Source organism: Heterodontus francisci, chromosome 7 (assembly GCF_036365525.1).
Source record: "Heterodontus francisci isolate sHetFra1 chromosome 7, sHetFra1.hap1, whole genome shotgun sequence".
Taxonomy (NCBI): domain Eukaryota; kingdom Metazoa; phylum Chordata; class Chondrichthyes; order Heterodontiformes; family Heterodontidae; genus Heterodontus; species Heterodontus francisci.
The window spans coordinates 9,252,231-9,265,741 of NC_090377.1; the positions used below are offsets into that span (position 1 = coordinate 9,252,231).

At 45.3% G+C, this 13,511-nt stretch overlaps 1 protein-coding gene across 3 annotated transcripts in view; it reads right to left on the reverse strand.

Annotated features, from left to right (window-relative positions):
- The window catches only part of usp37 (ubiquitin specific peptidase 37), a 52,421-nt gene extending 39,065 nt beyond the window's left edge, over nt 1-13,356 (reverse strand). For all 3 annotated transcript variants that reach the window (XM_068034766.1, XM_068034767.1, XM_068034769.1), the window contains exons 1-3: nt 13,242-13,356; nt 5,395-5,593; nt 2,564-2,723 (exon numbers count right to left, since the gene is read on the reverse strand). In XM_068034766.1, the coding sequence (XP_067890867.1) occupies nt 2,564-2,723; nt 5,395-5,541 (307 nt within the window). In that variant the 5' untranslated portion in view covers nt 5,542-5,593; nt 13,242-13,356. The remainder of the gene's footprint in view (nt 1-2,563; nt 2,724-5,394; nt 5,594-13,241) is intronic.
- Nucleotides 13,357-13,511: the final 155 nt, after the last annotated feature.

A 13,511-nucleotide genomic window follows, 5' to 3' on the forward strand; every position in this document is an offset into this window, starting at 1 on the left:
GGAAAAGCCCAAGGCGTTCTACACTTATGTGAGGAACAAGAGGATGGCCAGAGTGAGGGTAGGGCCGATCAGGGATAGTGGAGGGAACTTGTGCCTGGAGTCGGAGGAGGCAGGGGAGGTCCTTAATGAATACTTTGCTTCAGTATTCACTAGAGAGAGGGACCTGGTCATTTGTGAGGACAGCGTGGAACAGGCTGATATGCTCAAACAGGTTGATGTTAAGAAGGAGGATGTGCTGGAAATTTTGAAAGACATGAGGATAGATAAGTCCCCGGGGCCAGACAGGATATACCCAAGGTTATTACGGGAAGCGAGGGAAGAGATTGCCGCGCCTTTGGCGATGATCTTTGCGTCCTCACTGTCCACTGGAGTAGTACCAGATGATTGGAGGGGGGCAAATTTTATTCCCTTGTTCAAGAAAGGGAATAGGGATAACCCTGGGAATTACAGACCAGTCAGTCTTACGTCGGTGGTGGGCAAATTATTGGAGAGGATTCGGAGAGACAGGATTTATGATTATTTGGAAAAGCATAGTTTGATTAGAGATAGTCAGCATGGCTTTGTGAGGGGCAGGTCATGCCTCACAAGCCTTATTGAATTCTTTGAGGATGTGACAAAACACATTGATGAAGGAAGAGCAGTGGATGTGGTGTATATGGATTTTAGCAAGGCGTTTGATAAGGTTCCCCATGGTAGGCTCATTCAGAAAGTAAGGAGGCATGGGATACAGGGAAATTTGGCTGTCTGGATACAGAATTGGCTGGCCCATAGAAGACAGAGGGTGGTAATAGATGGAAAGTATTCAGCCTGGAGCTTGGTGACCAGTGGTGTTCCACAGGGATCTGTTCTGGGTCCTCTGCTCTTTGTGATTTTTATAAATGACTTGGATGAGGAAGTGAAAGGCTGGGTTAGTAAGTTTGCCGATGACACAAAGGTTGCTGAAGTTGTGGATAGTGTGGAGGGCTGTTGTAGGTTGCAACGGGACATTGACATGATGCAGAGCTGGGCTGAGAAGTGGCAGATGGAGTTCAACCTGGAAAAGTGTGAAGTGATTCATTTTGGAAGGTCGAATTTGAATGCAGAATACAGGCTTAAAGACAGGATTCTTGGCAGTGTGGAGGAACAGAGGGATCTTGGGGTCCACGTCCATAGATCCCTCAAAGTTGCCACCCAAGTTGATAGGGTTGTTCAGAAGACGTATGGGGTGTTGGCTTTCATTAACAGGGGGATTGAGTTTAAGAGCCGCGAGGTTATGCTGCAGTTCTATAAAGCCGTGGTTAGACCACACTTGGAATATTGGGTTCAGTTCTGGTCGCCTCATTATAGGAAGGATGTGGAAGCTTTAGAGAGGGTGCAGAGGAGATTTACCAGGATGCTGCCTGGACTGGAGGGCATGTCTTATGAAGAAAGGTTGAGGGAGCTAGGGCTTTTCTCATTGGAGCGAAGAAGGATGAGAGGTGACTTGATAGAGGTGTACAAGATGATGAGAGGCATAGATAGAGTGGATAGCCAGAGATATTTTCCCAGGGCGGAAAGGGCTATCACCAGGGGGCATAATTTTAAGGTGATTGGAGGAAGGTTTAGGGGAGATGTCAGAGGTAGGTTCTTTACACAGAGAGTGGTGGGTGCGTGGAATGCACTGCCAGCGGTGGTCGTAGAAGCAGATACATTAGGGACATTTAAGCGACTCTTGGATAGGTACATGGATGATAGTAGAATGAAGGGTATGTAGGTAGTTTGATCTTAGAGTAAGTTAAAGGGTCGGCACAACATCGTGGGCCGAAGGGCCTGTACTGTGCTGTACTGTTCTATGAATTGCTCTTTCGGAGAGCCAGTGCAGACACGATAGGCTAAATGGCTTCCTTCTGCACTGTAACAATTCCGTGATTCTTTAAATTTTTTTCAAGTTCCTTTTTATTAGTTCTGTCCCTTTGAAAGCAATCGTGGCAGTGTGGCAGACACATTTAAAATGAGTCTTCAATCAGTGGAGAATTTCAGAAAATGCTGGAAACTCAATAAAAGTTGTTGAAATACTGAAGATCTGACAGCATCTGAGGGGAGAGAAAAACAGTCGATGACCTTTCATCAGAACACACTCACTGTTGAGTAGAATGGGCCAACATTTTCTAGTTTAGAAGAATGAAAGGTGATCTCATCGAAACGTATAAAATTCTGAGAAGGCTGTTTCTCCTGGCTGGAGAGTCTAGAATTAGGGGCCAACATCGCAGAATAAGGGGTCAGCCATTACAGATTGAGATGAAGAAAAATTTCTTCATTCAGAGAGCTGTGAATTCTCTATTCCAGAGTGTTATGGATGCTCAGGCATTGAGTATATTCAAGACCCAGACTGATAGATTTTTGGACACTAAGGGAACCAAGGGATGCGGGGATTGGGCAACAGAGCGGAATTGATGTAGAAGACCAGCCATAATCTTACCGAATGGTGCAGCAGGCTTGAGGGGCTGAATGGCCTACTCCTGCTCCTATTATGTTAAGTTAATACAGCCTGCGGTCACTGATGGGCACCTATTGGCACACATTCCATTGTGAACTCAGCACTCACCCCCATGGTTCAAGCCCTCCAGGTATTCCTTCAGGATCAGTGCGTCAGTGCTTGGAGCCTTATCGATTATCAGGCTGCTCTTGTCGTGCAGTGTCAGCAGTAGTCGACTATGCTGCTTCAGCGAGGGGCTGATTTTCACCACCTTCACATTGTGGCTGAGCTATTCACAGGGAGAGAGGAAAAGTAGAAAGAACTTGGTCAGAGGCAGGCATCCAGTCTTTGTTAAATGATTCTATGAAGACAAATACACCCGTGAACAGTGAAGCAAAATGTTCAGACAAGGTTTAGTGAGAAAGCCTCGGCTATCCACTGGAACCTCCGGTACACTCAATCGACTGATTTCAAAGTTAGTTTGTTAACCCAAACATTTGAATTATCCGATAAATTGAAGTCAACAAAGTGGGAATTCACCTTTTCTTTTTAAATTGGCAGATCATTTGAATTAAGCAACTCTCAAGAACAGGTGGACTGAAAAGTTGAAAAAAATAGGTTTTTGCCCAAAATATTAACTTGTATTTACGTAGCGCCTTTAACATAATAAACATAATAAAACGCCACAAGGCACTTCACAGGGGCATTATAAAACAATATGACACCAAGAAACATAAGGAGATATTAGAGCACATGACCAAAAACTTGGTCAAAGAGGTAGGTTTTAAGGAGCATTTTAAAGAAGAAGAAACAGGTGCAGGTATAAGAGGTTTCGGGAGGGAATTCCAGAGCTTAGGGCCTTGGCAGCTGAAGGCTCAGTTACCAATGGTGGAGCAATTAAAATTGGAGATGGGAAAAAGGCCAGAATTGGAGGAGCGCAGAGATCTCGGAGGGTTATGGAGCTGGTGAAGATTTCAGAGATATGAATGGGCGAGACAAGGGGTGATGGGTGAATGGACTTGATACGAATTAGGACGCTGTCAGCAGAATTTTGGATAATTTCAAGTTTACGAAGGGTAGAACACGGGAGGCTGGCCAGGAGTGCATTAGAATAGTCAAGTCTAGAGCTACCAAAAGGCATGATGAGGATACCTACAGAAGGAGGGAAAATCAAACCACTCCAGATCACTATTCAGTGATCTCCCATTGAAAGAACCTGTGTATATATTGGGTGAGGACCAAATTATATAGAACAACCCGAAAAGTGGTCGTCTGGCCCAACCAGTCCGTGTTGTCCTTTATCCTCCACATGCAGGCATAATCCCACATCCCCTTCCCTCCAACTGCCTACTCGTACTCTTTGTATTCTTAAAAGTTGACATGGTCTCTGCTTCAATCACCAATTCAGGTAGAGTTCACTGCCTCACAGCCATCTAAAACCAAATTAAAAGGTTCTTCTGCTCTCCATTCTAAATCCCTTGTATTTAATCATACAATATTTCCTCAGTCTAGACCCAATCTCAGTCTGTTTCTATCTACTTTGCCCCAACCCTCAATTAATTTGAACACAGGATCATAGTACTTTGGTTAAGTAAGTGCGTGAGAGAGCTGCGAGCGTGTGTGCACAGAAGACATTGCGGGGTGACAGAGTGGAGCTTTGCAGCCTGAATGATGGGGTCTCTGCCACCACTTCCTGAATCAGCTGCCAACAGAATCCACAGGAACCATCACAAAGGTCAAGCTATGTTCCACCATTATAATTCTGCTTCAGGTTAATGCTATGGTTCAGATTTGTTTCCACTTCGCCTAAAAGTTGAGAATTGGATAAGAAACCCACTCGACTTTTTTTCCAAAAAGAACTCAAGAATCTCAAAAGTGAGCTGCACATAGTTCCACTGCAGGTGACTTGATGGCCCATTTTCTCCAATCCTCCTTTCCTAGATTGACTCTCACTGGGGAATGGTTCAGGAAGAGATGGTTCAGAAGGCTACCATCTCTCCTTGTAACCTGCTCCAAAGCCTGGACAGTCACAGCTGACGACTGAATTTAGAGCCGAACCCAATCCAACATCCACATAAGGGGCCATTTTCTGCAGGGTCACTGCAAATCACAAGCAGGAGCCCAGGATGATATCACTGTCTAAAGCCACCAAGGAATAGTCAGCATCCTAGTCCCATTCAGCTATCACGCCTGTGCTCGCTGACCCTACATTGGCTCCCGGTCCAGCAACGCCTCATATTGGCTGACGTGCCTTCAGCTATCTGGGCCTTAAACTCAAATTATCTCCTTAAACCTCACCGCCTCTCTACCACTCTCTCCTGCTTTAAGATGCTCCTTAAGACCTACTTCTTTGACCAAGCTTTTGGTTCACCTGTCTTAATATCTCCTTATGTGGTTCGAATTTTGCGTGATGATGCTCCTGTGAAGTGCTCTGGGGCATTTTATGACGTTATTGTCACTATATGTCGTTGCTGTTCCTATGCTATTACACCCAGTGAGGTCAAATTATCTCAACATAAACCAGGGAATCACTCTAGTTGGAAACCTCAAGACACTGGGGCAGCTAAAACAGATTTTAAATCTCTACCTCTTAGCTACAGTGGGAAGGAGGACTTGTACACAGGTACAGGAGCAGGCCATTCAATTAGATTGTAGCTGATCTGTATCTTAATTGCATCTACCTGCATTGACTCAACTCTGAATACACTTGGCTAGCAACAATTTACCAATCCCAGTTTTGAAATTTTCAACTGACCCCCAGCCACGACAGCTTTTCTTTTGGGGGAGGCGGGGCGGGTGTACAGTGCTATATTTTCACTAATCTTTGTGTGAAGATGTGCTTCTTGACATCACCCCTGAACAGCCTAGCTCTAATTTTATTTCCCCCTCCCCACCCCCCTAGATCTGGACTTGTCTCAGTTTGCTGTCCAGGCCCAGCAGTATTTTATTGCTATAAATACCTGGAATGTCTTTGCGGGACCTCCAGAATTGAAGAGCACGACCAGTGAAGCTTTGTTATCCTTTTCCACAATTTCAAAGCTGCCTTCTCTCCACTTGGTGGTGCCAGTTTGGATGCTGTTGATCCGGATCTGGCCGTAGATTTTCATCTTGGAAAGGATTTATCAGGTTCTCAAACAGCTCGCAACTCCACCATCAAATCTGTAAAAAAGAAATTTTTAAAAAAGGGAAAATCTTCTGCAGAACCTAGTCTCAACAAAAAAAAATCAGGTGAAAAATTCAGTTCAGTTGAAGCGAACTAACTAAGTTTGTTCTCAGGGTGTGAAACAATGCTGGTAAGACATTTACTGCCCATCCCCAGGTGCCATGAGATGGTGGCAGTGGCAAGCCTTCCCCTGGAACCGCTGCAGTCCATGTGGTGATGGTGCTCCCGCAACACAAGAAATAGCAGGAGTAGACCATATGGCCCACCGAGCCTGCTTCACTTTCCCGCCCGCTCGCCATACCCCTTGATTCCCTAAGACACCAAAAATCTGTCTATCCCAGCCTTAAATATATTCAATGATGGAGCATCCACAACCATCTAGGCTAGAGAATTCCAAAGATTCACAACCCTATGAGCGAAGAAATTTCTCATCTCCGTCCTAAATGATCGGCCCCTTATCCTGAGACTGTGCCGCCGTGTTTTAGATTCCCTGACCATAGAGTCATAGAGTTTTACAGCACAGAAACAGGCTTTTCGGCCCAACGAGCCTTTGCCGACCATCAAGCACCTGTCCTAACTAATCCTATTTCCCCGCACTTGGCCCATAGCCTTGTATGTTATGGCATTTCAAGTGCTCATCTAAATATTTCTTGAATGTCGTGAGTGTTCCTGCCTCTACCACTCCTTCAGGCAGTGTGTTCCAGATTCCAACCACCCTCTGGATAAACAATCTCTCAGTCCACCCTATCGAGCCCCTTCAGAGTCTTGCATATTTCAATGAAATCACCTCTCATTCTTCTCAGCTCCAGAGAATATAGACCCAATTTACTCAGCTCATCAGACACCCTCTCACCCTAGGGACCAATTTAGTGAAACTTCGCCGTACCACCTCCAATGCAAGTATATTCTCTCTTAAACGTGGAGACCAAAACTGCACACAGTATTCCAGATGTGGTCTCACCAAAACCCAGTACAATTGTAACAAGACTTCTTTACTCCTGTACTCCAATCCCCTCGCAATAAAGGCCAACATGCCATTTGCTTTCCTAATTGCTTGTTGTACCTGTATGCTAACTTTCTGCGTTCCTTGTACAAGCACACCCAAGCCTCTTTGAACATCAACACATATACCTTTTAAAAAAATATTCTGCTTTTCTGTTACTACCAAAGTGAATAACTTCACACTTCCCTACATTATACTTCATCTGCCATCTTGCTGCACACTCATAACCTGTCTATATCTCTTTGCAGCTTCTGTGTCCTGCCCATAGCTCACCTTTCCACCTAGCTCTGTATCAGCAAACTTCGATACATTACTCGCTGTCTCTTCATCTAGTCATTAATATGGATTGTAAATTGCTGAGGCCTCAGCACTGAACCTTGTGACATTCCACTATTCACTGCCTGCCAACTTGAAAGGGCTCCGTTTATGCCCGCTCTTTGCTTCTCGTCCATTAACCAATCCTCTATCCATGCTTATATATTACTCCCAACTCCATAAGCCCTTAATTTGCCTATTAAGGTGCCTATAGGCACCTTTTTTTCCCCTATTCATGGGATGTGAGCATCGCTGGCCAGGCCAACATTTATTGCCCATCCCTAATTGCTCTCGAGAAGGTGGTGGTGAGCTGCCTTCTTGAACCGATGCAGTCCATGTGGGGTATGTACACCCACAGTGCTGTTGGGAAGGGAGTCCCAGGATTTTGACCCAGCGACAGTGAAAGAATGGCGATATAGTTCCAAGTCAGGATGGTGTGCGACTTGGAGGGGAACTTGCAGGTGATGGTATTCCCATGCATTTGCTGCCCTTGTCCTTCTAGTTGGTAGAGGTCGCGGGTTTGGAAGGTGCTGTCTAAGGAGCTTTGGTGCGTTGCTGCAGTGCATCTTGTAGATGGTACACGCTGCTGCCACTGTGCGTCGGTGGTGGAGGGAATGAATGTTTGTAGATGGTGTGCCAATCAAGCGGGCTGCTTTGTCCTGGATGGTGTCGAGCTTCTTGAGTGTAGTTGGAGCTGCACCCATCCAGGCAAGTGGAGAGTATTCCATCACACTCCTGACTTACGCCTTGTAGATGGTGGACAGACTTTGGGGAGTCAGGAGGTGAGTTACTCGCCACAGGATTCCTAGCCTCTGACCTGCTCTGGTAGCCACAGTTTTTATATGGCTACTCCGGTTCAGTTTCTGGTCAATTGTAGCCCCTAGGAAGTTGATAGTGGGGGATTCAGCGATGGTAATGCCATTGAATATCAAGGGGAGATGATTAGATTCTCTCTTGTTGGAGATGGTCATTGCCTGACACGAATGCCATTTGCCACCTATCAGCCCAAGCCTGGATATTGTCCAGGTCTTGCTGCATTTCTACACAGACTGCTTCAGTATCTGAGGAGCCTTATGATTGAAGGAAAGTCATTGATGAAGCAGCTGAAGATGGTTGGCCCGAGGACACTACCCTGAGGAACTCCTGCAGTGATGTCCTGGAGCTCAGATGATTGACCTCCAACAACCACAACCATCTTCCTTTGCGCTCAATATGACTCCAGCTAGCGGAAGGCTTTCCCCGATTACCATTGACCTGTTTTGCGAGGGCTCCTTGATGCCATACTCGGTCATATGCTGCCTTGATGTCAGGCGAGTATAGGTCCATTAAAGAAACTAGCATAACACTGGAAATGTTTCCTCTTTCAGGAAACATAAGGACCAGAACATCTCTAACCCAATAGGCCAAAATGTAAACCTCAAAAACACAAGACACCACGGGTCTCTGCATCCCACCACTCAGGAATCATTATGGTTAAACATGTGCCTCAACTAAGTGATTAAGGGAAAGGGCCAGGTAATTAACCTGACCTGGTTACCACCTTTGCCTCTTGTGAAAACAGCTACCACTCTCCAAAAGTAATGCATAATGATTTGACAATGCGCTATATAAATACCAGCATCTTTCAAACTCTTCTGTACAGCAATCAGATCATTAAATTCAAGCATGCTGAATACACACACATCCCCACATAGACAGGTAAAAACCATACCTATACACTCAGCTACATGTTTCCAGCCCTTCCAGAACACAAGATGCCACCTTGCTGCAGTTCCCAATTTCTCTCGGCTATATGGGACTTAATCACATGCATGATTACCCAGGTCAGTAGACAAAGGCTAAAGAGTTAAGCTAATGGAAAGGTTTGCTGTTAACACAAGGGTGCCAATTCTGCCTCGTGGAACTGTCAATTCATCACAGCTGACCTTTTCTGAACTTCTGCCTCGCGTGTACTAAGGCCTAGACATCACTGAAGCAATGACTTTGCAAGTTAACACCCAACTGCAATCTTAAAATCCCACTTGCTATTCCCAAACAGATTTTAACACAGACTCCTCTCCACTCTTCCTCAGCATAACAGACAGATTACAACAGTTTAAATGACAGTGGGGAGCACAAAGGAAACCCATGAACTACTTAAAATATGAACCACCTCCTCCACATAGTAAAACTGTATGACAGTAAAGCCTCCTGGCATTTCCACAAATCTGCATTCACAACAAAGCCCACCTGTCTCAAAAAAGTGCATTTCTCCCACAGATCCCATAGAGATTACCCCATCCTGAATAACAATACCCAACTGATCTCCCGATGGACAACACCTCTGCAGGGGAATGGCAAGTTTTCCAACATATTCCTAACTTGAGCATTGCAAATCGTGGAGACTTTAAGGGGTGTGTCATTCATTGTCACCTCTGCCCTGCCCTTTTAGCACTCTCTGATGTTGTGGCTGGTCAAGTTAAGCTTCTCATCAATGGTGCCTCCCCCAGATCTTGGGAGGACACAAATTTTGACAGTCAGGGGAAATGGCTGGGTATTTTTTCCTTGATGGCGATGGTTAATACCTGGCATGAATGTTACTGCCAGTTGGCAGCCCATATATCTACCTCAATCTTTCTTTCAGTACTTCAGCTCGAAGCTTCTCTTCATGATGTGAAAACAGAAGTCTCGGGTATCATTAAAATCAACCAATTACTCTACCTATAAACTAGCTTCACACCTTTGATGTGGCTCAAATGATGAGTCTTCACCTAGTGTGAAAAACCAAATCTTTTCAAATATTCTACATAAATAAATATATAAGTACAAAGTATGTTTGGGGGCAACATATGTTGGATTACAAATTATTTACATCTCAAAGACTGCACAATGGAGACTAGGTGCTTGGGAAGTCAAACAGATATTTGATGAAGCGTAGGCATTGAACTCTCTGTGACAGCACAGAGTGTACAATGACTGCACTGGAGATGTACACTTCCGTAGATAAGGTGCATCAGCCTCATACAGCAATGCACATGCCAGTAAAGTATATTGGGGCAGCACCCTTATGAACATGATTATGCAACGAGATAGAATTAATGACCTCATAGTGAAGGTACCCCTAGGTAGCAGCAATCATAATGTGATTGAATTTTACATTCAGGTTGAGGGAGCGAAGAATGGGTCCAAGACTAGTATTTTAAACTTGAATAAGGGCAATTATGAGGGCATGAAAGCAGAGCTAGCTAAAGTGAACTGGCAAATTATAGATATAAGTAACATTCCAGAAATAGCTGTAAATCAGGAAATGGAAGGGAAGGAGGAACTCAAGAAAATTACAATCACCAGGGAAGTGGTACTGAGCAAATGGCAGGCTGACAAGTCCCCAGGTTCTCATGGACTTCATCCTAGGGTCTTAAAAGAAGTGGCTAATGTGACAACTAATGCGTTGGTTTTAATTTTCCAAAATTCCCTAGATTCAGGGAAGGTTCCATTAGATTGTAAAATAGCAAATGTAACTCCTTTATTCAAAAAGGTCGGGGGGGAAAGAGACAGAAAGCTGAAAACCACAGACCAGTTAGCTTAACATCGGTCATAGGGGAAAATGTTAGAAGCTATTATTAAAGACGTTACAATTTATTGGAGTTCCTTGAGGAAGGAACAAGGATAAAGGGGAACTGGTGGATGTATTGTACTTAGATTTCCAGAAGGCATTTGATAAGGTGCCATATCAAAGGTTATTGCGAAAATAAAAGCTCATGGTGTGGGGGAATACCATATTAGCATGGATAGAAGATTGGCTAGCTAACAGGAAACAGAGTTGGCATAAATGGGTCATTTCTGGTTGGCTCGATGTAAAGAGTGGCGTACCGCAGAGATCAGTGCTAGGGCCTCAACTTTTTACAATTTATATAATGACTTGGACAAAGGAGCCGAAGGTATGGTTGCTAAATTTGCTGATGACACAAAGGTAAGTAGGAAATTAAGTTGTGAAGAGGACATAAGGAGGCTACAAAAGGGATATAGATAGGTTAAGTGAGTGGGAAAAAATCTGGCAAATGGAGTAGAATGTGGGAAAATGCGAAAGTGTTGACAGGAAGAATCAAAAAGCATATTATCTAAATGTAGAGACTGGAGAGCTCTGAGATGCAGAGGGATCTGGGTGTCCTAGTGCATGAATCACAAAAGGTTAGTATGCAAGTACAGATACAGGTAATTACGAAAGCTAATAGATTGTTATTGTTCATTGCAAGGGCAATTGAATACAAAAGTAGGGAGGTTATGCTTTAGTTATACAGAGCATTGGTGAGATCAAATCTGGAGTACCATATTGGTCTTCTTATTTAAGGAAGGATGTATATGTGTTGGAAGCAGTTCAGAGAAGGTTTACTAGACTAATACCTGTAGTGGGTGGGTTGTCTCATGAGGAAATATTGGACAGGCTAAGCTTGTATCCTCTGGAGTTTAGAAGACTAACAGGTGACTTGATTGAAACATACAAGATCCTGAAGGGTCTTGACAGGGTGGACGTGGAAAGGATGTTTCCCCTTGTGGGAGAATCTAGAACTGTGTCACTATTTAAAAATAAGGGGTCACCCATTGAAGACAGAGATGAGGGTAATTTTTTTTTTCAGTGCGTCATGAGTCCTTGGAACTCTTCCTCAAAAGGCTGTGAAAGCAGAGTCTTTGAATATTTCTAAGGCAGAGGTAGATAAATTCTTGATATGCAAGGGGATGACTGGTTATTGGGGTAGGTGGGAATGTGGAGTTGAGGTTACAATCAGATCAGCCATGATCATGTTGAATGGTGGACCAGGCTCAAGGGGCCGAGTGGCCTACTCCTGCTCCTAAGTCGTATGTTCGCATGACCAAAAGTTTAGTCAAAGAGGTAGGTTTTAGGGAATACCGTAAAAGGGGGGGGTTGGGTTTATGGAGGGAATTCCAGAGCTTCGGGGCTAGGCAGCTGAAGGCATAGCAGCCAATGGAGTGATAAAATCAGGCCACTCAAGTGATCAGAACTGGAGTTGTGCAGACATCTTGGAGGGTTGTACAGCTGGAGGATATAAAGAGATCGAGGGGGTGAGGCCATGCATGGATTTGAAAACAAAAAGATTTGCATTTTTATACTGCCTTTCATGGCCTCAGGAAGTTGTAAAGTGTTTTATAGTCAATGAAGTACTTTGGAAGTATAGTCACTGTTGCAAGAAATGCAGCAGTCAATTTGCACACAGCAAGGTCCTACAAACAGTAATGTGATCAAATAACTTTTTGTGATGTTGATTAACATGTAAACAATGGCCAGGACACCAGGGACAACTCCTCTGCTCTTCTTCAAAATCATACCATGGGAACTTTTACATCCACTGGAGGGGGCAGATGGAGCCTCAGTTTAATGTCTCATCTGAAAGACAGTGCAGCACTCCTGGAACGGACTTGAAACTACAATCTTCTGACTCCAAGACGGGAGTGTTACCAACAGAGCCGCGGCTGACACATAATGGTGAGAATTAAGCCGTTGCTTAGCGGAGAGCCAATGTAGGTCAACAAGAACTGGGGTGATGGGTGAAAGAGACTTGGCGCAAGTTAGGACACAGGCAGCAGAGTTTAACGACAAGTTTAGAGAGAGCAGAAAATGGGACGCCGACCAGAAGTGCGCTGGAATAGTCAAGTCCAGAGGTAACAAAGGTGTGGACTACAACATTGACGACACTTCAAAAGTACGTCAAAGGTCGTAAAGAAATTTGGGATGTCCTGAGATTGTGAAATGCAAGTCTTCTTATAAATCAAGCGGGCTGCTTTGTCCTGGATGGTGTCGAGCTTCTTGAGTGTTGTTGGAGCTGCACCCATCCAGGCAAGTGGAGAGTATTCCATCACACTCCTGACTTGTGCCTTGTAGATGGTGGACAGGCTTTGGGGAGTCAGGAGGTGAGTTACTCGCCTCAGGATTCCTAGCCTCTGACCTGCTCTTGTAGCCACGGTATTTATATGGCTACTCCAGTTCAGTTTCTGATCATTGGCGACGCCGCCCCTCCCACCCCCACCCGAACCTCCCGGCCCGCTCTCATTCCCTCAAACTCCGGGGTGGTGGCTTGGGCAGAGCCGGAGGTGCAGCCGCACCTACTGGGGGGAACCTGGCCACCAGCTTTCCAGGCCCAGGAAGCTTCTCCACCAGTGCGGAGGCGCCGGTTAACCCCCCACCATTCCCGGGCTGACTAGCGAACGCACGGACGCCGGGCTGTCCGTCGCTGCCGAGCCCCGGCGGCGGTACGGCTTCTGTCGGTGCCCGGGCCCGCTGGCTGGCTGACTGACTGACTGAGGGCAGGCCCCGGGGACTCTGTGAACCTTACCTGCCCGTTCCCATAGAGACCGTTTCCCGCACTCGGCCCGCGCCACCGTCGCGGCGGGATTTTGCGCCACCGCGAGATGGCGGGAAGCGAACTCCTGCTCCCACAGTGCACCGCGCGCTGTGCACGGCGGGAAATAAAGTCTCCCAATTAAATAATCCACTCATTTTTACTTTCAGCACAAACGGAGGTAAATACTATCGCTTAAAAATTCAATCGAACGTCAAGGAAATAAAAAAATACTGCTGTTAAAAGATGAGAATAAATCTTCCG